General features: G+C 42.7%; 1 protein-coding gene across 9 annotated transcripts in view; it reads left to right on the forward strand.

The window, feature by feature from the left end:
- The window catches only part of MTMR14 (myotubularin related protein 14), a 45738-nt gene extending 19759 nt beyond the window's left edge, over positions 1 to 25979 (forward strand). For 4 of the 9 annotated variants that reach the window (XM_007500173.3, XM_056804593.1, XM_056804594.1 and 1 more), the window contains 11 exons: positions 1275 to 1345; positions 1976 to 2050; positions 5415 to 5481; positions 6327 to 6412; positions 6752 to 6828; positions 7066 to 7102; positions 9469 to 9539; positions 12251 to 12309; positions 12466 to 12604; positions 13383 to 13562; positions 25426 to 25979. In XM_007500173.3, coding sequence (XP_007500235.1) covers positions 1275 to 1345; positions 1976 to 2050; positions 5415 to 5481; positions 6327 to 6412; positions 6752 to 6828; positions 7066 to 7102; positions 9469 to 9539; positions 12251 to 12309; positions 12466 to 12604; positions 13383 to 13562; positions 25426 to 25606 — 1043 coding nt within the window. In that variant the 3' untranslated portion in view covers positions 25607 to 25979. Of the gene's footprint in view, positions 1 to 1274; positions 1346 to 1975; positions 2051 to 5414; positions 5482 to 6326; positions 6413 to 6751; positions 6829 to 7065; positions 7103 to 9468; positions 9540 to 12250; positions 12310 to 12465; positions 12605 to 13382; positions 13563 to 14306; positions 14408 to 15342; positions 15375 to 21066; positions 21223 to 25425 lie in introns of those variants that run through there. The other 5 variants (XM_001365119.4, XM_007500170.3, XM_007500171.3 and 2 more) reach the window with 3 other exon arrangements.
- Positions 25980 to 26059: the final 80 nt, after the last annotated feature.

A 26059-nucleotide genomic window follows, 5' to 3' on the forward strand; every position in this document is an offset into this window, starting at 1 on the left:
GGAGTTGAGGAGACTAAAGTTCAAACCTGGATTCATACACTTTCTTGCTGTGTGACCCTGGGCAAATCACTTAACATCTGTTTGCCTTAATCATTAGAGAAGAAAATGGCATCTTAAGTATCTTTGCCCCATGACAAACCCCATGGACAGTATAGTTGGATACAACTAGACAACAATCACTACCTTCACAGGGTATTTGAGAGCCAAATGAGATAATGTATGCATTTTCTGACTGAGACATTTAATATCTACTATTACTAAGATTATTTGATGATTGGGGCATCTAGCTGGCTCTGTGGGAAGAATGCTAGAACTGGAGAAGGGAGATCCTGGTTTCAAATTTGGATTTAAACCCTTCCTAACTGATTCTGGGCAAGTCACTTAACTCCAAAACATCCTCATTTTGTTTGGGACTGATACTTAGTTATTGACTCTAAGACAAGAGAAAAGGGTTTGGGTTTTTTTTTTTTAAGGTATTCAAGGCTCTGGAAGTAAACAACAAATATCTAGTTCAAAGCATTCCCTCTAGCACTGGGTGCTAGTAACATTTCCGTGAAAGAAGGCACAGCAAATATCAAGCACCCCTTTCATATCAACCACAGAGTAAAGACTTGTGATTGTAGTAGGACCGGTGGTTTCTAATTTTGTTCCAATAGTCTAGCATGTAATCCTTGGGCATATGAACAACCAGCTGTGCAGAACACCAGAAGCCTGAGGGCTATTCTGCAGGATACCTACTATGTGCTGTTACTCCCAAAACACTAAAAATTTAAACTCTATCTTAGAATCAATACTGAGTATCAGTTCATAGGTAGTGGGGTTAAGTGTCTCGTCCAAAGTCACACAGCTAGGAAGTATGTGGTCAGATTTGAACCCAGGTCCTGCTGATTCCAGACCTGGCTCTCTGTTCATTAAGCCACTAGCTGCCCCAACTAGACATTTCATGAGGTATTCAGTAGCAGTCCTTTCATTGATTGGTACCTTTGTTCCCTTTGCTAGAATTTACCTGTTGGGATTGGTATCCTGCACAGAGACTAAAGAGAAAAAGGAAGGATAGTCATTGTTCTTAAAGTTATGGTTCTGGCAATAGAAGTACTGACTCTGATGACTGGTTGTAAACTGATCTAGAATTAGGAGACATGAGATTGGAGGTTGAGATTAGCTTTACTTGGATCCTCCAGGGCTTCTAAGAATCTTGACTTGTAATTCAAATCAATCCTAGAAGAATGTAGGTCCCCAAAGGGCATCCTTCTGATTCTCTTTTCCTCTTTCAGGCTGTGAGTTTTTCAAGGAGTACAAGGATCGAGATTATACAGCTGAAGGGCTTGTTTTTAACTGGAAACAGGTACAGGAAATAATTTGTAACTAATTTGGGATTTATGTGGAGGAGGGTTTGGTGGAGGCCAAGAACAGCCAAGGGAATACATTTAGAAGGAAAAATCATGCCCTTCTCCCTCCCCCCCCCCCAATCTCCTTTTCTCACTGTGCTCTTTTCTATTTCTTTCTCGAAGTCATTCTATCTTCTGTTTTCTACTTTCTCATCCTTGATCCCCCACCCCTCATCCTGTTAAAGAATATTTTAACGCCATTGCCCTTTCTCAAGCTGATAGGCACATTTCAATAACAGAAACAGAAAGGGAATTATCCTCAACAGTTAGCTTGACATTTAGGAATAGGATTTGGTTTCTTCCCCATTCATTGAGAAACAGGTTTTGGTGGTTACGTTGTAAGATGGTTGAAGGCTTAGTCCAAGCAGATTTTTGCCTGTAGCAAGTCCCATGACAGCCTGAAAATGGTTCCATAATGTGACTAACCAATTCTACTTTTTTTTTTTAAGCTGTCACTTAAAAGTATCCATACTCTAGAATACTGGGATAAGAGAATATTAGGGTTTGTTCTCATACCAACTGAAGATGGTTCCTGTAAACAACCACTCTGTTTCTGTGCTTCTCACCAAGTGTCTCTCTGTTCTCAGGATTATGTTGATGCACCATTAAGTATCCCTATCACTCTGACTCAATCTTTGAACATTGACTGGAGTGAGTACCAGGTAAGGGAAGGATTTGTGGGATACAGGAAATGGATGAAGTAACTCATGAACATTTCTGTTATCTGAATGAACAAGTTGGTTCCTCTTTTCAAGCCTCAGGGGAGGAAAGAGGAGATGCAGATTATACAAAATGGGTATGTGCCTAACATGTTCTTAGCCTTGATATGTCTAGCATTTATGACCTGGGTGTTGGATGAATGACTAGAGCTGGCCTTCCTAAGCCTCTATTCAAGGCTTATCATTGGTGGCGTGATGCCTCTAGGATAAAACAAAGTTGCTGGTCTAAAGCCCTTCCACAGTTTTGCTTCAGGCTAATTCCATGTTCTTCCATGACCCAGGCTATGGGTCAGCCAGTCTGAAAGAGTAGCTGCTACCTCATCTCCACATGCCATTGGCTATACATCATCCCTGGAATAGACTCCTTTCTGTCTTTCACATTTTACTAATCCCAAACTTGTTCACCATTAACTAATGTTGAATAATGCTGTGTCTTAATCCACCTTGTGTGAAGTGGAAATTTAATGAGACCTTGAAAATACAGTACATCCTCTAACCATTATTCAAAGAACTGGGAAGCCATCAATTCAAGTGGAGTGTTTGAGAGAGAAATGTGGGGCACTGCCTCAAGTCATTGACCTAAGACAAATGCCCTCAAAAATTTAGAGAGAGCGACTTCCTTCTGTCTTCTCTCTACTATATTCTGATGAAGCAGGAAGGAGTACTTAGTGATCGTGTTTCTTCTCTTACATTTTGGAGAAGGACAAAGGCAAGTATGCCTACAGCATTACTGTCCAGTGGCTTTGCTTCCTTCTAGGTTTAAAGGGCAGCAGTGGTTTCCATATGGAAAAGTAGGGATTGGTAGAACTACTGGAAGAGTTAAGGCCCAAAGTTTGGGGTTGTCTGTGGACAAAGCCCTGGAGTCAAGAATGACCTTACCAAATCTTTTTGGATTCTATCCCAAATTCTTTTCTCCAGATGTAATGGTCTATGTACCAAGGAAGACTTGTATTTAATTCTAAAAAAATTAATGTCTTAACATGGTAGTGCCTTTCCTCTAAGAGGATCTTCAATTTGTCCCATATGTCTCTTGTTTGTACTTAGTTGTCTGCATGTTGTATGCTCCTGTTATATGTGAGCACCTTGTGAGCAGGGTCTGTTTCGGACTTTTCTTTGTAGCCCCAGCACTTAGCACAGTATCCGGAACATAGGCACTTAAATGTGTGGTGTTTTGGCATTGATAAGTGGGTAGGGAAGGCCATCTTCATCATGACTCAAATTCTAATAGAACAAATTCAGTAGCTCCCCTAGTCAAGTCATTCAGCCTCAGTTTCCTGACAGTCATCTAAGGATAATAGCACCTCTCTCACAGTTTTTCCTAGGATTAAATGAGGACATAAAGTGCTTTTTTTTGTCAGCCATAATATTCTATACTAAATGTTATCAGTGTGACCTTGGGAAAGTCACTTAATGTCTCCAGGTTTCTGCTTCATCTGTAAAATAAGGATTAAACTGGATGATCTTGAGCTTTCTTATGACCCCAAAAAAGTTAACCTTGTGCCTACAGAAGTCTGCCTGATCTACAGGACTGACTCACCCACACCATATGGGCTCACTTTTCTTCCAAGGGTCCCTGGGCAGAAGAACTAATTCTAGCGACAAGTAAATTCTTTCTTCTAGATATTTTTCCCTTCAGTTGATAGACTATTCCCTGTTGTGATCAGCACCCTCATGAATGGGGGGACCTTTTTAGGGGGAGGTAATTTTTCCTTAAAATTACATCCTTTTCTGGCTATCAGATTGAATAGTGACATCAACCAGTTGTTTTATTCTCCAACTGCCTGGTGACCTTGAGCAGCCCAACTGCAGAGAAGAAGCAGTAGTCTCCTGTGGGAGTGGGAGTGTTTTTTCCCCCCTGCAGAGTCATGTGAAGATGCTTCTAGAGCTGTTCATTCCCCCCACCACCACCACCACCCTCTTTCCCTCAGTCTCTCCTGGGTTTTCCATAGCATGGATATCCAGATCATCTAGTAAAGTATATTCTGGCTAGATTGTCCTTTTGGTGACTTTATTGTCAGATCTCTTCTCCCTGCCCCAGCAGTTTTACCCATGTCAGAAATAATCTGGTTTTAAGTCACCTTGTTATATATTACTCTGGGAATAATATGATAATAGTATTTAGGTATCACCTATGTGCTAAATAAGCACAGCAAAGCTTTGCAAATATTCTCTCAATCGATCCATCTACCATTAAGTCTGTGATCCATGAAAGTGCCTCCATCTGTAAGGTGCACTTTCCCACTGTGGCCCTTTCTTGGTTTTGACTCCTAGCCTGTCTCCTACACACTTCATTGACATGCTGAGCTGTCACTACAAAACACACTGTTTTCCTCCTGCCCTGTAATTGTACTTTGACTTCACATGTTCTCTGTGATGTTAGAAGCCTCAGGTTCTCAGTCTTTTTTTCAGCGCTGTGCTTTAGCTTCTCACGGATCTCCCATCTTTCTTGACCTACCTTCAGCACTGATGATTTATACCTTCTTCCCCTCCCCAATTCTCTGCATAATTGCAACTCAGAGAGCTGTTCACAGGGAAGTGTCTGGCATGTTGAGCTGGAGCAGTTGTGAGACCCCTGTGTGTTACTGCGGGTAATGACTTTATTAGCTCAGAGCTGCAGTGTCTGTCTCTGGAGCTGACAAAAGTGGGTCAGACCTCTCTGGGGGCCAGGGAGGGTCAGGCAGATAAACCTGCTTTAAATTCCTGGGAAAGCCATTCCAATTACAGGTGGTGAATTCATTCTTGCTTCCCTTGGGAGGCTCTCCTTCCTGGTATTCACCTCCTTATCCATGCAGCTGCCTAGCTTTGATAAGTAGTTGTTAGCCCATACTTCTGGTGGGGAGAAGAGACCAGTAAAACTGGGTCAGAACACACGAGGAATTGAGGTTTTTAGGCACAGTTTAAGGTAGGGGGACTAGACCAGAAGAAGTTCCCTCATGGTGGTTCTTCTCAGTTCCATGCCTGCTGAAAGAACTTGGGGGTTGTCTGTGCCCTTGTCTCTCATCCTTTTCCACATTCATTATTTCTCTGGTTAAAAGGGGTCAGACAGATAAGAGGATATTGCATATAGTCCATTCCTCCTGTCTGAGCAGCTCCAGGAAAGGATATAGGGCTTTGGGAGAATTAGGATTATTGATTACTTCCTTTTTTTTAAGGTAAGAACATGTTGGACTGTTAACCATAATTTATGGTAATAAGCGCAATGAGTAGATCTGATCATGAATGAAATCATTTTATTTTGTACAAAATGTAAGAATCTCCTTTCTCAGACTCCTTTTCCAACCACATCTTATCTCTTATTCCCCTTTAGAGCTGGGACCTGGTGCAACAAACACAGAACTACCTGAAACTGCTGCTTTATATAATCAACAGTGAGGGTAAGGGCCAGTCTCCAGGGTGCCACCCTTTTGGTTCATGCATACACCCCACTCATCCAGTTGTCCCGTGCAAAGCACACATATAGCCTATGTTCTGAAGCCACTGAATTCTTTCCCAAGGTGTTTTGTAAGCAAGCTAGTAATTGTAGGAATTCTCCACTGGTTATTTGGTACTCATGAAAATTGTGGTCAGTACACGGAGTTTCTTTTTAACTCATAACTGTATCAATTTGCCAGGGTAACTGGAAGTGCCTAGTTTGAAAGTATTTGCATTGTAATGAGTTAAATTTTCTTCCCATCCCTAACCAGCATCCTCTCACCATTTGGTTAGGAAAAACAATTTGGGGATTTGTGGAGAGTGGCACATAAAGAGCGTAAAGCAAAAATCTTTGACATATGATGTCTGGTTTCTAAATGGCTTTATTTTTACATCATCCATTTCCATATATTAACTTCAACCTCTTGACCCCCCCCAAGTGAGTCACAAAACTAAAGCAACGTATATCAGCTGTGTCTAATAGATGTAATATTCCATACCCATAGTCTTTCTTCCCAACAAAAGAAGGCTGTTGCATTTCCTCATATCTCTACTGGGATCAATATTCCTGCCTGTTTGATGTAATTAACTCCATAGATGGTTAAAATTGGTTTGAATATTAAGTCTTTGTCATATTAACATTGCTGGAGAAATTGTCATGGAATCTTTAAGACCTCTGTAAGGGGTGGGGTTCTGGTGATGACTGACATTTCTCACCTACTGGTCAAGATGACTACAGATTCCATTTCAATTAACTGCCTGTTCTTTGGTTCTCTTCTGGGCCTAATTCCCCTTGCCTCTTGATCAGATGACAGCGGGTTGTTGGTGCACTGTATCTCAGGCTGGGATCGGACACCTCTCTTCATCTCCCTCCTACGCCTTTCCTTGTGGGCAGTAAGTATAGTTTAGGAAGCCTCATAAAGTAAAAAGTGCCTTGGGAAAATTCAAATGATTGATTTCTTCTAGGCCCTTACCCTCCCCTCCCCCTTTTTCCCCCTCAGAGAAGGTAGATATTTGGTGGGATAGTAACTCCCTATTTAAGACATTATGAAAGAACTGGTTCCTTTTTTTTTCCTGGGGATATTGATCTCTAAACTCTAGACCTCTGAGTTGGTTCACTGGGTCCTTGTGATTTCTGTTCTAGTGAAAGTGGGTGACCATCTGCTATCCAGATCATAGCTGCATATACCCTCATGGGAAGGCTATTTTCTGATATCTACACTCTATTCCCAGGATGGGCTGATCCATGCAACCCTGAAGCCTGCTGAGATCCTCTATCTGACTGTGGCCTATGACTGGTTTCTTTTTGGGTAGGTCCCACATGAGCATATGGGAGGATATGGGGACCTGCTTCTGGTTGTCTCTGTATTTAGAGGTCATGGTTCTCTGACTCTGGGCACGGAGGAAGCATCTGTCCCTTTGGAAAAGAATGCTGAGACATTCACAGCCCTGACCATAGGACACTACCTAGAATGACTCATGTTCCCACTTGGTTTATTAATTTGGGCTCTTTTGTAAGTGGCCTCAATTTCCCTTTCTTTCTTCAGACACATGTTGGTAGATCGACTCAGCAAAGGAGAGGAGGTGAGTGTTACTTTTTTGTATATCCACTGAATGGGGCAACTTTAGCCTTACCTTAGGTGACTTCTTGGCAGGGAGTAATAGAATCCATTGATTCCTTCAACCCCCTTTTAGTAGAGAGGTTTCTGGCTTGCTGACAGAACTGGGATTTGGTATTAGGGGATACCATTCCTGGACCTTTCCCTCTGTTCTTTAATTGCTACAGGGATCTTTTTATCTTACTCTGTGGTTGTACATGTGAGCATGTCCCCTCTTGAACCCAGTTACTTAATTTCTCAATTCCTGCTTCCTCTTACTCCTACCTCATACTTGGTCTCTTAGAATATTTCCCCTCCAATTCACTTGTCTTCTCATTATTCCTGCTTCCTAACATTTTAACATTAGATAAAGATTCTAATCATGTTCCTTGGACACAAACCACAGTGGTAGGATTAAGGTTTCTTGCCATGGTCATAGAGCCTCATCTGCATTGCCTGGCCTGTGCTCTGATTACTCCCAAGTAATGTGGACTGTGTTTTTTCTTCCTCTTGAAATGTTAGTCAACCTCATCTTCCCCTAATGACCCCTGTTTCTTTTTAGTCCTCTGTATGTGTCATGTTTTCTAGACCATTCTATTTGTTGTTCTTTGTTCAATTCTCCTTTCTTTGATTTTCTGTGGTCTTTCTAATTCTCTCCTCAAGCCCTCTTTTGAGGCTTTCTGATCTCATTTTCCCTTTTATGTGACCTTTCCAACAATTTCCATACTTAACATTTCCTTGCCTTCTGTCTTGTAAGGGGCCCTTACCCTTCTTAGTTCACAGGCCTCTGCCACTGGCTAAAGTCTGGGACTTCATTAAAATGATTAGGTAGTTTGGTTTTTTTTTTAATGGTCTGCTCCGGTTTCTTTCCATCTTCATTATGCTTTAAGAATATAGTCATCCCTAGTTATATCAGTTCTCACTTTGCCCAGAGCTTAGAATGAAATGTGCTTCCCTACAGTTTGCCTTTTAGACCAGATGATTTCTCCCAACTTCTGAATCCTCTACCTCAGACAGTATCTCAGGGAAGGGCCTCATCTGCTAGGCTTTAAACTTTTCCAGTGTAAGTTAACTCTTAAGAAAAGTCTGGGAAGTTAAGAGGCTGAGCAGAGAGCAGGAAGAATTATTCCATTCAAATGATGGAAGGAAAGAATGTGGAACTTCGTATTGATAATTCATTTTAATAGCTATTTCCTACATGACTTTTAGCGATAGACCATTTTTCAGTAACCACAGAAATTTAGATATGGTTCCTGCCTTTGCGGCACTTTGGGTTTAATAAGGGAGTGAGATACATAAAAGGAGACAAGGTTGAGTTATTTGCTAGACTCATAGTTAGGAAGAGCTGAATTTCAGTTATTGCCTCTCATGCTAGCTGTGTGACCACTAAATTTCCTCATTTGTGAAAGGGTTGGGGTTAATCCCTCCTCTCAGGATTGTCATGAGGCTTATATTAGAATGTGTTTAAAGGACTTGGCAAAACTTTAGGCACTATTTAGAAGTCAGTTATTGTCTAGATATTACATAGGAAATTAATACCAAATAATGAGATCACGGGATATTTCTGTACCTCCTAACCCCAAAACCAGGCCCACTATTCATGTTGATAGTTTATCAAACTAACTCAACTTATATATGACCCTGGCTCTAGGCATTCATTCTTCTTAGACACTGTGACCTACATATATCCTGTATCTGTCTCTGCAACAGGGTCTCTGCTTTGGGGATTTGGAGGGCCCTGGTGGAACCATGCTGTGACTCCAGATCTGATTCTCCTTCCCCAGTGTTCTGAGGGGGCTAAAAACCAGCAATGGGTTAGCCTGATTGTTTCCTCCTTCCCTCTATTGCTATACAAACCCCCTCTGTTCTCCTGCTCCTTGTCAGCAGTCCTCCTGCTGTTTTCATTAATCCCCCCATTATCTCCTTCCCCAGCTGTTCCTCTCTGTTAGGCTTCTTTCCTGAGATAAAAAAATGCTTCTAATCCTTCCCTTCTCAACAGCACAGGAATCATGTGGCCCTTTTTAGTGGCAGGGAATGTGAAACCTGGGGAGTTGTCAGGTAGAGTTTGAGAAACCCGAACCCAATCTCTTGATCTATGGCGAAAGGAAAATAAGCTGTCTTTGTCTCCCCTCTTGCCACCTCTAGGCCCTTCTTCTTGACTGTGCTGAGAATTCCATAGATAAGTATCTAGAGACTAGCTCAAGTCACTTTGTGTCAGGCCCAGAGGACTGTCCTTGAGTCCAGCTAGCTTGGGGGGGGGGGGGCAGGTGGGAGTTGTGGAAGCAATAAAGGGAAGGCCCCCACTCTCTAGTCTAATGTTTTCATTCCATGGCCTGGTTTTGTGTTCTTCAGATTTTCTTCTTCTGCTTCAGTTTTTTGAAGCATATCACCTCTGAGGAGTTCTCAGCTCTCAAGTCCCAGAGGTAAGAGCCTGCTATACTCTCTTCTCACCTCAAGGGTCTGGGCATTTGCACCACTGTGGGCAAAGGGAAGGACCCCAGTGGCCTGGCCCAATTCTTCTTTATTACATATTCAATAGATTGAAAAATGGGACAGATTCTGAAAGGTCCCCTGGGTTCTCTTGTCATAAGAAGATGGGGCTCTAGAGTAAGCTCAGGCAAAATACCTTGGGATACCTTAAGGGAATTTTAGGTATTGAAGTTGTATATGAATGAAGAGATGGAAAAGTTGATCCTTTGACTCAGTATCTTGTTCACATTGCATTATTACCTTGAGGGTACATGAGCCAAATCTTGTTCACTCTCTTGCAGTTCTTGTGAATTTGTTTTAATATCGTGATGACTATATTCAAACGTAGTTGATGTATTGTCATTTTATGTGCTTTTTAAAATAATCTTTACCTTATCAGACAGAAGAGCAGCAAAGGCTAGGCAGTCAGGTTAAGTGACTTGTTTAATGTCACAGGACTAGGAAGTACCTGAGGCCAGATTTGAACCCTGGTCCTCTAGAATCCAGGCCTGGACTCTATTTACTGTTATCTACCTGTCCCTATTTTATGTGTTTAAAAATATTATTCAGAAATAGAGCCCATAGGCTTTCCTAGACTGCTGAAGAAGCCCATGTGACAGGTTGTTACCTCCACTATTATAAAAGAAACTTAGTTAAGTTGAAATAGTAGTCAGAATGTTTTTTTAAGAGTTCATAGAAACCAGATTAAGAACCCTTGGTTGAAGGTTTATAGAAATCATATTTCCTCTTCTGTCTCCCAGTAGAAGTTTCAGTTCACAGGGAATGACAAAGTTGTCTAGCTGGCTTCATGTTCATCTCTTTCAAGAGTTAGAGGGGGCAGCTGGGTAGCTCAGTAGATTGAGAGCCAGGCCCAGAGATGGGAGGTTCTGGGTTCAGATCTCAGCTCAGACACTTCCTAGCTGTGTGATCTTGGGCAAGTCATTTAACCCCCATAAAGGCCTAGCCTTTACCACTCTTCTGCCTTGAAACCAATACATAGTATTGATTCTAAGACAGAAGGTCAGGGTTTAAAAAAGAGAAAAATTATGGTGTTACTTAGAACAGGACCCTAACATTATTATTATTTTGTTAATTTTTAAAAAGCCTGTGTGGCCACATCAAATTCTGATCATCCTTAAGTACATATCACCATTCCTACTTCATACTTGGGGAAAGCAGCTTCCAACTTGGGAATCTGGGACAGAGTAAATGGTAAATATCATGTTGGCTTAGTGGGTATTAAGCACCTTTCAGTACATTCTCATTTGACTGAGGAGTCTGACCTTTCAATTGATGACTGCTACAGGACTCACCTTGGTAGCCTAAGGTGTGTTAGGTCACCTTTGCTAAGTCCAGTTGCCTAAGAAATAGAGTTGCTTTTAGATGCTCCATCTGACCCTGGAATCCAAACATCTTGGAGTTAGAAGGTATCAGTCAGCAAGCATTATTACTAGCTTACTTCGTGCGAGTTGCTCAGGGTACAAGTACAAAGAATAAAAATGGTCTTTGCTTCCAAAGAGTTTGCATTTTATTGGGGGGAGATGAGCATATGGGTATATAGCTAGCATTTATGTAGTGCTTTAAGGTATATGCAGAACAACTATATAAAGAATCAGTTACAAGGTAATTTGGGAGGGAAGGCACTAGTAGTTGGGGAAGACATCAGCAGAGACTTCATGTGAAACCTCATCTTGAAGAGAGGTATTTTCTAAGGTGGTTTAATGAAGTATATTCCAGTCACTGCAAAGTTATGGAGACAGGAGATGATTGTTATGTGTGAGGAGTAGAGAAAGATTGGCTAGGGTACAGAAAGTGGAGTTGGATGTAATGGGACTTAAAAAATTTGATTGGGACTAAGTGATGAAGGGCTTAAAAGTTTGCATTAGAGGCTACAGGAAGCCACTGAAGTTGGCTAAATTGGGGAGTCATATGATTAGATAAGTGCTTAAGGAAAATCATTTTGGAAGTTGTGTGGAGGTTGTACTAGAATAGGAAGACACTAGAAGTCTAGGAGACCAATTTGGAGGTTGTTGGAATCATCTAAGTGAAAGGTGATGAGGGCTTAAACTACGGTGGTGACCATTAGAGAAAAGTGATGGAGGCAGAATTGGAGCAGGCATAAGTACAGCAAGATTTAGCAACTGATAGGATATATGGGAAGAAAGAGAATTCAGGGGTCAAGGTTTATAAGCCTGGAAGAATGGAAGTGCCTCATAACAGGAACATTCAGAAAGGGTTGTTGTGGGGGGTGGGGGGGGACACACATAATGAGTTAAGTTTTAGAAATGATGGGCCTGAGATCTTTGAGACATCTGATTTGGAATATCTAAGCGACCTTAGGGGTTCAGATTGAAGCTCAGGTAGTCTTAATTCCAGCCTAGGTTGCAGCCCTATAGCTGGCACAGGGTATAGATTGACATTTTGAATGCCTGAGAATGGCATGGATAGGGAGAATAGTGAACCAAAGAGCCCAGTAGTGATTCAGATGGTCAAGTAATCATTTGTCATCAAGGCAACCATTCTCATTTCATTGGACAAGTTGGCAATTTCAGGCTTTGTATTCTGAACAGCTGACTGGGAAAGGAGCAACTAGACTTTGGCCTTTAACACTCACTGATTCTCCCATCTGTGCTGCACATCAATGCCTTTTTTTTTCTCTCTGCAGAAGGAAGAGCCTTCCAGCCAGGGACACAGGCTTCACTGTAGATGACCTTTGTATCCTGAGTGAGTTGTGGGCCCCTGTCATGCCAGTGTTTATAGGCTGAGACTCCCATGCCCAGCAGCAGCGGGGGTGGAAGTAGTGTAGGGTTCCTGGTGTCTGGTAGGACTGTAATTCTCCTTTCAAGAGTGACTTCTTTTTTCTCCATTGGCTTCTTCCAGAAAGGAGTGATCGGGGCAGTACCACGAGCCTAAGTAGTGACTTCTCCCTTGTCACTGAGAGTTCCCCGGGAGCAACTGGGAGTTTCCCCTATGAACCTGTGGACCCAAGCTCCACAGCAGCACAGACACAAGCAGCTTGGTAAGGTGCCAAGTGAGCTGGCCTGAGCATGGCTATTGGCCATGACTAGCACGGCTGGGTACTCGGCTGGAACACTGAGAATAAAGGAAGTCCCCTCTGGGCAATATACAAAACAAAGCTTTGTTCTCTGGGTGACTTGCTGCCCCCTCTAAAGCTAGCCATCTGCCGAGGGGCTCCACTGTGGTCAAGTGCATACCACACAAAGGCTAAGGAGTTTCTTTGTATGATGCTGGTGACTTCCTGTGAGTCTGTTGTACCTGCTGGGAATGGGTGGATAGACAATACTGCCCTTCCAAGGAAAAAACGAAGTCAAGAGAGAGAAAGCAATCTGTACTGAAAGAGTGGGTTCCTTTTTTTCCTTCCTAGGAAATGAAAAAGAGAGGTTGTTTGAAAGGGCAGGTTTTTGGGTGAGTCAACAAGAGGGAGCAAATGGAATAGGACTGAAAGGGAAGAGGGAAGGAAATGTTAACTGGGGTTTGGAGGAGATGCTCCAATGCTTGGAAGACACTTATTGGTTTTCCTAGTTCAGTAGTCATTTGCATAAATGCCTATTGGGGAAAGGCAGCTCATATCATAGTATATTCCTTCCCAAATGTTCAGGGCTGCTTTTGGCCTCTAAATCCAATAGTTCACGTGCATTTGGGATTCTGTGAGGCATAAGTCATTCTAAAGGTTCATACTTGTTCCTAAGTTCTGTTTTTGGAAATGAATTCTGAAGTCTTTAAAACCCAAGATAGAATTGGAAGAGATCTCCAGGTGACTGCTTCTTGCTCTGCAGGAGGAAGAATCATACATCTTCTCCCCAGACTGTGCCCTGGAATCGTCCCCAGCAGTCAGAAGACAGACAACCTTCCTCTCAAGGGACTATGGAAGCCAAGTTTTCCAGTTCCTCATCCTCTAACCATTCTGACAACTTTTTCCGAACGGGAAGCAGTCCCCTAGAGGTCCCCAAAACCAGGTGAGGTATTTGGAAGCATCAGAGTAGCTGGTAGTGGTGGAACAACTTATGTGCTGTCTCTGGGCCTGAGACTAGAAAATACCAGGATCATGCAGCATCCTTTCCCCTCTTAGCTGTGGCTATTTATCTCATTCTGCTGTGGAGGTGATTTTTGATAAGAGTATAGCTTATTCTCCAAAAGAAGTCCCATTGGGTGTGGAAACCAAATAAACAACTAGAAAGGAGTCATCAGGTTCATAAATGGTAGCCTCAGACATTGGAGTGGGAACATATATGCAGGAACCCATGCAGGCCCTTCCTTCAGGGGACAAATCTAATAATGGTGTATGGCTTAGGGCCTGAGCTTCGTGGCGTAAAGAAGCCTAACTTCTGTCTTAGCTCTCCTTTTGGTCAGTTACTTCTCTCAGGGCCCCTGCTTTCTGAATTGTAAAATGAAGAAGTAATTGAACTAAAAGATTTTTAGGGGTTTTTTTCCCAGATGGTAAGAATGAAATCCAAAATAACCAGTAGAAAGAAGGTATTCTGTGGCTCCAAGTCCAGACTGTCAAAGAGCTGAATAGTGTAGTTGTGGTCTAAGGAGTGACAGGAACACTGTGTTAAAGAACTCATTAGCTGGCTATATAAAAGGAGAAGTAGGGGATGAGGATAAGAATTTAGAATTTCTCAAGCAAATAATGGTATGATTAGAGCTTCATTTAATCTTTTGGAGGTTGAAACGCATTTGTCTATCATACTTTCCCCTAGAAAGGTGACTCTCGACAGTCTCTCATCCCAGCTTGCCACTCAGAATTCCTGCGTTCCTATGGCCCTTTGCTACCCTGACTTCAATAGACCTTTGAGCCAAAGTAGGTCCATTTCCTTTGCTGGCCTTTCTTTTGGACCCTGCATAGGTGCAAATATATAACTCCTGAGCTAGGATTTCAGAAAATTAGTGTGATTAGTGCCTCTAGATTGAACTCTACAGAGGAATCCTGTGTACTTAGTTACAGATTAATTTTTAACACAGAACACTAATGTGGATTAGAGAACTGGATAATCTTGGTCATCTTATGTTCTGCATAAGTCTATTAAACTAATACTGTCTAGCCTTTCCTGTAAAAGGCTTTGGATTGGAATGGTTGGAGAGAAGGGAATTGGGACTAGACTGGAAAGAGAGCCAAGTTCAAAGACAGTAGCCCATTGCCACTTCACCTTCTAATTTCCCAAGTTTTCCTGGGTTCTGCTGGGCAGAGATGGGGTTGGAATTAGGGTAACAGCTCTCTTGCCCATCGGGAATAGTGCTATTTGGAAGCACTTTCCTTGCATCTTTTGGCAATTGAAAGTGTGCAGGCTTTGATTTTTGATAGGAATGCCATGTACCGGGGGCCGATATCTTTTGGGGACTCTGTTGACCAAGCTGACAGTGGGAATGGATCCTGAAAGACTGAGTTTAATGACATTTTGTTCATCTAAGTTATAATTATATGTCAATGGGGAAAGTAAAATCTTGATTCTTTGTCAAGTGGCAAGGTTCTTCTTCATCAGTAAACACTTTGCTCTAATGCCCTTAAAAAAAAAAAGAGGGAGCTTTAGTGAAATCAGTTCATGAAAGTAAAGAATCCTTTAAAGTGATACTAGAAATATATAATTGTTTTAGACATTATTTGATAACATGTCTACTGTAAAGGGTGAAATGGTTGAGACTGAAAAAAATCTAAATTTAAGTGGTCGCCGAGGGAAATCCCAAATAATAAAATACCCAAGTCATTTGCCAAATTTTATGGTGATTTAATTACAACAGGAGGAAGAAAATATTAGAGGAAGAGAGAGAGGAAGAGAAGGAAAGGAGTTTGGCTCAGTCTGAGCCAGAGCGGTTTTTGAGTTAAAGCGGGAGTTTAAGGCTCTAGAGAGCCAAGGCAGAGAAAGGGGTCAGTCCTTATCACTCACGTGACCCGTCTGAAGGAAAGCTCTCTGTGAAGCTCCTCCACGCTCAGAGCTCCAGGATCGAACTGAACTCTAGCCCTCTCCACAGGAAGTCACAAGAACTCCAGAGGCTGTTCTCTACCTCACTTCCTGCTTCTCACATGTGCCAATGGTGGCTCAAGCTTGACTTAGGACAGCCCGGAGGTCTGTCCTTTTTTTTGCTCGTCTGTTGAAGGCCATTTTCTCAGATAATTAAATCTTGAGTTCAATGCAGACCTTCCTAATCTTATTAAACTAAGAAAGGAGGAGAAATGTAGTTTCCAAGACCTGATTCTATTATTCCAAGCATCTCTATTGTTATTGATCAGGAAATAGCTAAATCCGGTCTTCTAAAAAATGGTCTGATTAGGGTGGAATAGTTTTGAAATTCACACTACATAAATATCTAGTAAACTCAGATTCCCTATCCCTAGTTTTCTATAGCCATGTTTATAACTAGTAAAGCTTTTCATGCATTTAACTTCTCAAAAAGGAATATTTCCCTGCTCTTCTCCTGTGTTACCCAAAGTCACTGTAGCAGCATCATTCAGGCTGCCTCAGTGATGTAATTGACTCTATAGTCAGGGATACTCACTAATGGTTGGAAAGGGACATAGCTGCTGACTCTCACACTGCCCACTGCCCCTTGAGGGGAGGGATCCCTGTGCACTTGCCCTGACATGGGGTCTTGTGCCACATATTTCATGGTGCCCAGCATGGTGTCTCCCATAACAAGGTGCACTAAGACAACTTTGGCACAAACCCCTGCCAGAAATGGAGCTGCCATTTCCAAGTTGTTGACCTGTGATTACAAGTAGTTCTAAGGGTCTAGATTTTGAATTGCTTTTGAGTGTGCCAGTGCCCCTTTGTTCATTTATTTTTATAGACAGAAGCTTGTATCTCCACTGGCCTATTCAGGAGCATCTTTTCTTTTCTGCCAACATTAGACCATTTTGGTCACTTGGCTGGAATAGATAGTCAGAAATGTGGTCCAGCTATGAAAGGCCTGGAGACTGGAGATTTTGTCTCCTAAAGCATCTTGGAGAAACTACCTAGGAATCTTTGACGCCCTACCCTTAGTTTGAGATCTGTGTAACTCTGGTCCTGGGTAACTGTAATTCTATGGTTTTATGACCTGCAAGAGTTGGAAGGGACCACAGCAGCCATCTTGTCCAACCAAAGCAAGAATTCTTGTGTCCTCCCGGCTGTGCTCCACAGTCTTTAGTGCTGCATTCTCACCACCTCCCATGGCAGCACATCCCAGTTGAGGTCCCTTAAGATGGCAGGCAGTCTCCTGTCAGGCCCCAACTTTGCCTCCTTTCAACTTCCACCTCTTGTTCCTAGTTCTGCTCAAACATAACAAGTCTATCTTTTCCATATGAAGATGGAAGTACCTGAAGATATTTAGCATGCCTTCTTGTCCCAGGCTAATTATCCTGAGTCACTTAACCATGGGGCATGGACTAAATTCTTAGGATTGTGATGTGACTTGGATAATAATTGTAATAGTCAACCCTTAGATATCTAAGCATTCCACAATTCATTGGAGATCTACACAACCCTGGGAGGTGGGATTGTTATCCTTACTTTACATATGAGGGAACTGATGCAAACAAGTGACTTTCCCAGGGCCATGGAGCTACTTGAGTATCAGAGGCCAAATTTGAACACAGGCCTTCTTGACTTTAGGCCTGGTACTTGAAACTATCCCCAGAGAGGGGCAACTACAAAAGGAGAAGATACCCATGTGACCTTGGTCAGGTCACAACCTCTTTGGGGTTAAATTAGAAAACTGGTAAGATTCTTTCCACTTGAAACCTATTATCCTACTAATATAATAGAACGATTAAAAAAAATAAGTCATCTTCTAGTCTTCCTTATGGCATATCAGTAAGGGAGAGTTCAAACACTGTTCTGTTCAATACCGTAATTGTTGCTGGAAGCATTTTAGCAGGGTCTAAATGGCCCCTGATCAGGTCTTGTTCCAAGAGATTCTTATTTTGGATGGGAGGTTAAATTGCATTACCTATAAGGTATCTCCCCTGCTGTCTCTTCATAAGACCCAAGTTCTAGTCCTAACTCTACCACTAAGTTTATTGATCTTTGAGGTTTCTGTTTGCTCTTCTGTAAAATGGGGAAGAGGAGGAGTAGACTAGATCTGATTACTTTTTTCCAGTTCTGAAATGTTTAGGTTTGTTTAAAAAAAACAACTTATCAGGATCAATATATTAGAGTTGAAGTCCTTGTCACTAATATCTGCCTAATTCTAAGCTCAGCTTAGTACTAAATAAGTACTAAACAAGATATATATTGAAAATAGTCTAAATTTCCAAAACCAGCTTGCTGGATGTATGCCTTCAAAAGGGTAAAGGTTCACATTTGAAGGACAAGAACCTCAAAACAGTATTTGCCTGTGTTACCAGTTCTGATAAAAGTTGCAAAGAGGAAAAAAAGTTTAAGCTTTAGTTAAAATAAGGTTATTTGTGGACTTCATTCTTGTGTAGGCTCTCCATTACTCTGGCTAATCAACTGACTACCCTTTAAGGTAACTGAGTCCTCCCTCAGCTCTGCTGCTAAGAAGAAGGAGCCAAGGAAGATTCCCACCCCTCTCACCCATTCTTTTCCCCATATTTTTTTCCTGTTGTCCTACTAACATATGAAGCCTTTTGGCACAAACAGGGTTTCCAGAACCCAAAGCTCAGGACTGGTCCCAAAGTTGTTCATAAGATTCTGGATTAGAACATTGTGACCTTGTTTAAATAGTTCCACTTGGAGTTCTGAAGTTCCAGCCATGAGCCATCTCACCAGTAGCTAGAGCAGTTCTTTTCATTCTCTTGTGGGTGAGATTTCCTTTTCATCATTGGTTTTAGGTACCATAATCCAACTGACATTTTAGATTGCCTCTCCTCTGATAGGAAGCATGGTATCTTCATGCTCCTGCAAAACAAACAAATTCATGATAAAGATGTGACTAAAAGTTCATTTGGAACTCTTGTTAGCAGTCTCTCTTGGAAATTAGAAATTCTTCTTATAAAAAAGAAGCGGCAAAATTTGTCCTCCTAGGTCACACACCCTCTTGCTCCTGCCTTAATGTAGTCTTATCCCCACAGATATTATAGATCCTGCTCCTTTCTCCATTTTATCTTACCTGCTATATAGCCAATGACTATTGCTAACCTGGGGAGCAGAAAATAAGCTGTTGATGGGGCAGGTTATACTGGTCGCTAGAACAATAGGTTTAAGAGACAATTCACCAGCTTCCTCCTTGGTGTCCCTCTGATTCATGTAGTATTTGCATTGTCTTGGAACATTCCTGTGTTTTGAAAATCCAGTATAATTTGACTCACATGTTTAAGAACAGTATACGGTAGTTTTGACACCGGACAAAATACAAAATCGTTGATCCTTCAAGAAGCTGATTCTACATATGTTCATTTTGATGTTTTCTAAGTTTCAGACTTTTCCACTGGCAGTTAGAAATGGCTAAAGATCCCAAGAATTTCAGCCTCCAGAGTTACCTAATCTGACTTTGCTTCTAAATAACTGGTTCTTCTTGACTGAAGCTGACAAACTAGCTTTGTTGGAAATCTTATGTGATGGTGAAAGAGGAATGTTTGTAGCAAAAAGCACTCATTAAACCAATATTCTGACTCTGTATTTCAGAATATTGAAACTTAGTAGCATAGATAGGGCAAACAATTTGCTTCAGATTGGTGCTGAAGTAGTCTTAAAGTTAGTGGGCCTACATCATTGCATCCCAAGTCTCTTATCATACATACCTCTGGCACCTACCAAGTTTTCTAAAACCAAAGACTTGTGTGTTTCTTTTCTTATGATGCCATAGAGAATCTCCATGAGTAGCCAGATAAATACAACTCACTTTGGAGAATCTTAGGGAATTGATAGTCACAGTCCGGCCATAGGGATGAAGATCTACTTATTCTTCACTAGCTTTGTACAAGTTCACTTGAACTACCTTCAGGTCTTTGTTAGACAGCTCACTAGTTCCTCACTTGGCAGAGACATGTCTGTGCCAAGTGGCCCAAATTGAATACTTCACAGGCTATGTGGCTTTTTCTTTTAATCCTTAACTTCCTTACATTACTTTTATTGCTAGTGTCTAAAATGAGGCACTATTGCCTCCTCAAAGAGTTAAACTAGCCTGGCATAGTCCAGCTGCTTCATCAAGCTAACAGAACCACAGCAGCTTCAGTCTCCACAGTCTTTCCTCAACCCTGTTTGGATCACTTCTAGTACTGGGTAAGAGGAGAGTATTCTAGGCAAGAGCAGATGGGGGTGGGACACACACACACATTCTCATTTTTGTATTTCTCATCCAGATTTCATAGTTATTTTGTTTTGGGTGGGGTCTACATTGCCAGCTTCTCAGGATTAGAATGATCACAGGGGCAATGTTAAGACTATCCACGTGACATTTATCCAGAAACTCTGGGCCAAGGGCAAATGCAGCTCTACAAAGCTTGTTCTGCCCTTGTTTCTGAGGCCCAGAAATCCTTCCCACAGTTCTTGTTTTCTCAGCATACAGTGGCCAAGCCATAGCGACAGTCACAAGAATAAAGGGAAGGACATCAAAGAATTCCCTCCTCTAGGGACCAGGAACTATATTGGTAAGTCTGGGCCCAGATGGTACAGACCTTGCTTGGATTCTCTCCATAAGTACTAGCTACACTTGCCTGCATTGGGTTTTAGCCAAGAGGTGAATACTAAAGAAGCTTGCCCTAGTGGTTTCAGTGAGAGGTAAACTGAGCTCCTTGTTGATCAGTAACAGAATCTTCCTCCTCCCCAAAATAAAGCTGTCACTCAGCTCCCTGATTTTATTATGAATATCCTTGCAGACAAGCCAACCCAGATGCTGGGGTTATTACTTCTGAATATGAACTAGCTTTTGGAAGAGCTGGTAAGCTGCTTGTGCAAATAGTCTTACAAAGAACATCAAGTCGTGTTTTTCTTTGCTTTCTTGGATGTACAGTAGGATTTTCTGTGGGCATTAAATCTCTGGATCACTCTCAAATGTTCCATACCACATGGCTTCACACCTTTGAGCCCCAGGATGTTGAAAACTATTTCTCAGGGGTGAAAGGCTTCAGCTTGCTTCCTTTTGATGCTGTTGAAGGACTTCTCTGAATCACAGGATGCCTAATCTCTCTCCTTGAACCTGCCTGAGTTTGATGGTTTCATTCTGCTGCCAAATCAGCTGAGAGTTGCTATGATTCTCCAATGAAATCTTTTTCAGTCATCCAGTCAGGATTCCAGCTACCTCTTGTATCTGTGTAGCCACTGATTTGGAGCTTGGCACAAGGCACACCTTTATTTCTGCCCTTTTCTGTAGAATCTGCTTTCTCAGCCACTACCCATCTGACTTCTTTTCACTTTGATGGAGTGACACATGCTGACCTTTCCAGAGCATTGAAGCCCAGAACTGATTTCACCATCTCCCCCTTGCTCTGTCCAACCTTGGCCACCTCGATGGCACTTGGAAAAATCAGGCATGTGACTGGCACTGATTGCACCATCTCCCCTCTCTCTTGTTTCTCTGCCCCAGATCAGAGGACCACTCCTTGCCCGGATCCTCCATCTCTACAGACTATGGCAGCTGGCAGATGGTAACAGGCTGTGGCAGTATTCAGGAGCGGGCAGTCCTGACCACAGACTCCTCTCTCCCTTTCAGCTTCTCGGATGAGCTCCCTAACAGTTGTCTGTAAGTGCACTGAGAAGGCAAGATGCCACTCTTTCTGGCTTGGAGCTGGTGTGTGATGGAAAGAACTGATTTATGTGGTCATTGAGAGGTTACTTGAATCTTACCTGCCTCTTAGTTAAATGTTCTGCCCCTGAGTCCTTTTGTACATGTCTGGAAACTGCTTTGGTGTTTAGTAAATCCCCCTCCTAGCTTCTGAAGCCTATCATCGGCCTTCTCGGTGGGGGTGTTCCCCATGAGAAATTTCTGTAGGCTACAACTATAGAGAGTTCTATTTCTGTTCAAGCCTTTGCATGATAGAATCTTTTGAAGGAAAGGAATGTGGGAGAGTGCAGGCAAGCATGTGGCCTAGGCCAGACATGAGAGGAAGCTAATTTGGAGTATGGGCTAGATGTATTTTTTCTGACTTACAATTAATTTTGCTTCCAAATCCATCTTTGCAGAAGACTGTTCAAGAGACACAACATTTTGTTATCTAGAACATAGTCACCTGGTTCAAAGGGTCTGATATTTCAGAACTAGTAGTTTCTGATTTCAGGAGCCCAGGTAGGATAGAGGCTGGCCCTACAGCCAAAATGGTCTCCTCTTCCTGGTGTACTTGATTGTTCATTGGGAACATCCCTGGGGGCTTTTAGCATTAACCCTTCAACTCACAGGGGAGTCTGACACTGAGGCAAGAGGCTTTGGTGCACTTTGTTGTTGATCTGGAGCTTTTTCTTAAGACTGTGTAGCTGTTATAAACCTATCCTTCTGCCTCTGCGGGCTGAGGAGGGACTCTTCTAGAAAAGACAAGCTTCCTGTCTAGGAAAGCTGGAAAAAGAAGCATAGTCTTAGCCACCCATCCAGCCACATCCCTTTATCCTTCAAAAGGGTCAATTCTGTATCCTTTGTAAGATTAAATTCCTCCATGAGGGAGGCTTGGCCATGACCTCTGAGAATGTGCTCTCCCCAGCCAGAGACCCTCTAGGGGGTCAACTTTTAGTCAACACTGGCTCTTCCTTCCTTCCCCCACATCCTAAACATGAACATTCTTGCTTCCTTCTCTTTTTACCCCTACATTTCTCGGGGGGAGAGAAGCAGCTCCCCTGGTGTGTAGAGCAGGGGCTGCTTAGATGCTGCTGATTGCAAATGTCAGCAGAGAAAGAATTCCTCACTACCCAAGGACATGACTGGGAAAATTCTGGTAGCTTAGTTTGCTCCTTGCCCTAGGTAAGCCCTGGCTTACACTGACTGTCCTATAGGAAGACTTTAGTCAGGTTGTTTTGAGAAGCAAAGGCAAGTGGGCATTTTAGGCTCTCATAGCTGCATGGGCTTAGCATCTCCCCGGAAGGAGCATTAGCACCTGGAACCCACGAAAGGATAAAATTGAAAGCTCTGCATCTTTCTTTCACACCGTTACTAGATGTGTCCTCCTCTAAGCCCTTCAGAAGTGGAGTCCAAAGCTGTTGGAAAGGAAAGCCTATAATTTGGCACCCTTGAAAGGGCTGGGGTCTTTGGCACTAACAGAAGATACCTGTGTAGCTCAAATGAACTCTGAGTCTTGAATCTTTTTTTTAACCCTTCTATCTTGGAATTGATAAGTAGGTATCAGTTCCAAAGCAAGAGTGATAAAGGCTAGGCAGTAGGAGTTAAGTGATTTGCCTAGGGTTGTGCAGCTAGGAAGTGGCCAAGATCAGATTTGAATCAAGAACTACTTATCTCCAAGCATGGCTTTCTATCCACTGAGCTACCTACCTACCCTTGAGGGTTGAAAAAAAAAGTTACTAGGCTGCTTATGCCGCCTTTTAAAGGCATTGTTTAGTTTACTCAGCTGGGGTAGAGCTATTTCTAAAACTTTCTGAGAAAATTATATGAAATGTTCTTTTCATTATCTCAGTCTCTTGTTGAAAAGAGAATGCTTAGTAATATTGCACTTTCCTTCTAGGTTTATCCCCAACAGATGGCCTTTTTTCTCCATCTTCAAGTTCTGTTGTGTAATTGGAAAGCTAGTAGACCTTGAGGAGTGTAAGTGGGATTGGACCTCTTGTGATAGTGTTCAGTGCTGAGGAAACTTGTGTGATGAAACAATGGATGCCAAATAATAACCCCTACCTGGTCCTCCCTTATCCTTTAAGAGGCTCTCAGGCCAGCTTCTGAGTTTGACCTGAGGGGTATACGCAGGCAAAATGCTTATAACTTGATATTTTGTGGAACAGGAACAGTCATCCCCTCCTTGTCATACAGGAAAAAGAAAAATACAGTATTTGGGTGTATAATTTGAGAATTGCCATGTAACTGGCAGCAACCATTTTCATCTTGTTCAATACTGTGTTTACTAAGTATCTTGGAGATAAGAAGCAAACCTGCCCTCCCTGAAACTTTCTGGTTATTAGAAGGCAAATCTATAGGTAAACTTGGATTTCAGAGTGGCCATCCTCCAGAGGGGAAAAGTGCCCTTTAGGTTATCTGTCTTTGATTATCCTTGTTCTCTTCCTCCTTACTTGTGGCTCTAAGTGCTGAGCAGATTGTTTTCTTCTCTAACCTTCCTACTGCAAACATCAAAGATCTCAAACATCTTTTCCTTATGATTCAGGGTCCTATGGGGAAACCTGGTATTGGACTGCCTGTCATCATGTTGAATGAGAACCTTCCTAGCCAAAGAGTTCCATTTCTGTCTAAGCTAGGACATGGCATCCTGGCTGATTGCTGATCTTCTTTTCTCTTGGGTATTCTGTTTGCCGGGCATCGTGTGTGTTGTTCCTAATTCCCTTATTTCTTCTTAGAAGGGACTTGAAAAGCTTGGTATTATTGTGATGAAATTTTCATGTCCCCAGTGAGATGGTGCCTGAGGATGGAGTTTGCATATCACAAGCTGACGTAAAATGAAATTTCTATGCCAAGCTTGTTCTTTGTAGAAGTCTGAATTCTGGATGCATGTATTACCCTCTTGAATTGGGAATGTGATGACGGAGAAAGAACTGGCTGCTCTTGCATTAACAAAAAGGATGCTGTACTCCCTCCTCTGAGGGCGGTATAGGAAGGAGACTTAGGAGCCTGACTTCAGGCTGTCACAAGAGAGCCTGGAGACAGACAAAGGTGGCAGAAGCTGATCTTTCTTTTGAAAAGCTGCCATCCATCCCTCTTGCCTGTCATTCTCCTCGACCTTTGCACCAGCAGACTTGTGACCCGTACTTAATACGTCAGCCACATAACAGCAGAGGCCTTATGAGAAGGCAGCCTTCAGATTTCAGCTGATTTATCTCTGATCCCAGTCCTTGGTAGTTGAGGGTGATCTATTTTCCCTCATCAGCCAAATGAAGACCAGAGCTTTGGGCAGAAGCACTTTGGTTTCTTCCTTCTCGGTGATTGGGAGGAAAGTCAAGCACAAGTCTTACAGAAAGGGGAGGAATTGTTTGTGCAATATGTGAACCTTAAATCTGAGAGAGAGAAAAAAAGTCCCAGGCAAGCAAAGATAGAAAATCTGTTCAAACCCAGCTTCTTCTCATCACTCTACCCCTAAAAAGCAAAAGCTGCTTCTAGCCACAAAACAAGTACATCTTGAAGATTTATAAGCCTGTACCATCTTAAACCAGAACTAATTTGAATATTGAACTGAAACTGGTTTTGGAGAGAAGGTCAAGTTGAATTCCCTTTATCTAGAGGAGAGGGCTTGGAAAGCTGTCAGGAGCAGCCCTCGGGATCTGTGTGTGGAAGACTTGAAGAGACCCTCATACTCATAGCTTCCATGGTGAAGCCTAGGTAACAGCCCCAATAACTCGCATCAAGAGTTGTCCAGGAGCCTTTGGGTCTAGGTTTGGAGAAAATTATAATTTCTCCCATTGGCTAGGGTTCTGATGCCTAATATTTGTGGTGTTTGTTCACTGAGGTAAGAATTCTTTCCTTGAATAAGCAACAGCTCCTGAAGAAGAAACTATTGAGAGCCAGGGTCATTCCAGCTCAAGAAGACTGGAAAAGGATTGTACCCTTGCCCATTTGTCCCTAGTTTTTGGTAGGGCCAATTTAGAGTGACCAGGAGAAACTTTGAACAGCCAGCTTTTTTTCCTCCTTTTTCCTGGAGCTCCAGGAAAGAAGCTCCCTGAAGTAGCTCCTGTCCCACTTCTGCAGAAAGGTTGGGTGGCAGGTAGATGTGATGCTGGGGCCAAGGGCATAGTATACAGGAAGAAGCCTGTTTCCTGACCCCAGCTTCCTCCTGTGTGTCTCCCCCAGGTTTTCAGCACCAACTGAACGGGAATCCAGGTTGGAAGAAGTCCGATCAACCTTCCTGGCTACGTATAGTAGCACGGTGGGACTCCAGCCCGGGACATCCAGTCCCTCCGGGGCCATCGGGGGTCTCCTGGAGCAGTTTGCACGGGGAGTGGGGTTCCGAGTATCCAGCAGCACTCTGTGAACCATCGCAGGCTCCAACAATCTTCTGTTCCTTGACACCCCCCACCCCCAGCTGAGCCCTGGAGGAATCAAAGCCATGAGAACCCTAAAGTGGGGGGGATTCCCCCCTCATCCTCTTAGGGAGTCTCTTGCCACCACACGGCAGCCCACAGGAATGTGCCCAAGCTGTGGGCTGCCTGCAAAACTGTAAACCTCTGACTGTGACCACTACCCTCTCCCCTTTTTCAGTCTTCCAGCCTGGTTGGCCCTCCCTTCCACTGGAAACCAGAGCACTTCAGGGAGCCCTGTGGAGGCCCTTTGTTTTTATTGCTGGGGAGGGGTCACCTGCACTGAAGATGAAATAATTGTGACACAATAAAAACGTTGGAAGCAGAGCCCTGTGCTCCAAGGGTTTTTCCCTCCTTCCTGCTCCCATTTTGCACTAGTCCCACCTCATCCTTCTACTTCCCTTCCA

The sequence above is a fragment of the Monodelphis domestica genome, chromosome 7, assembly GCF_027887165.1.
Source record: "Monodelphis domestica isolate mMonDom1 chromosome 7, mMonDom1.pri, whole genome shotgun sequence".
In the NCBI taxonomy this organism is placed as follows: Eukaryota; Metazoa; Chordata; class Mammalia; order Didelphimorphia; family Didelphidae; genus Monodelphis; species Monodelphis domestica.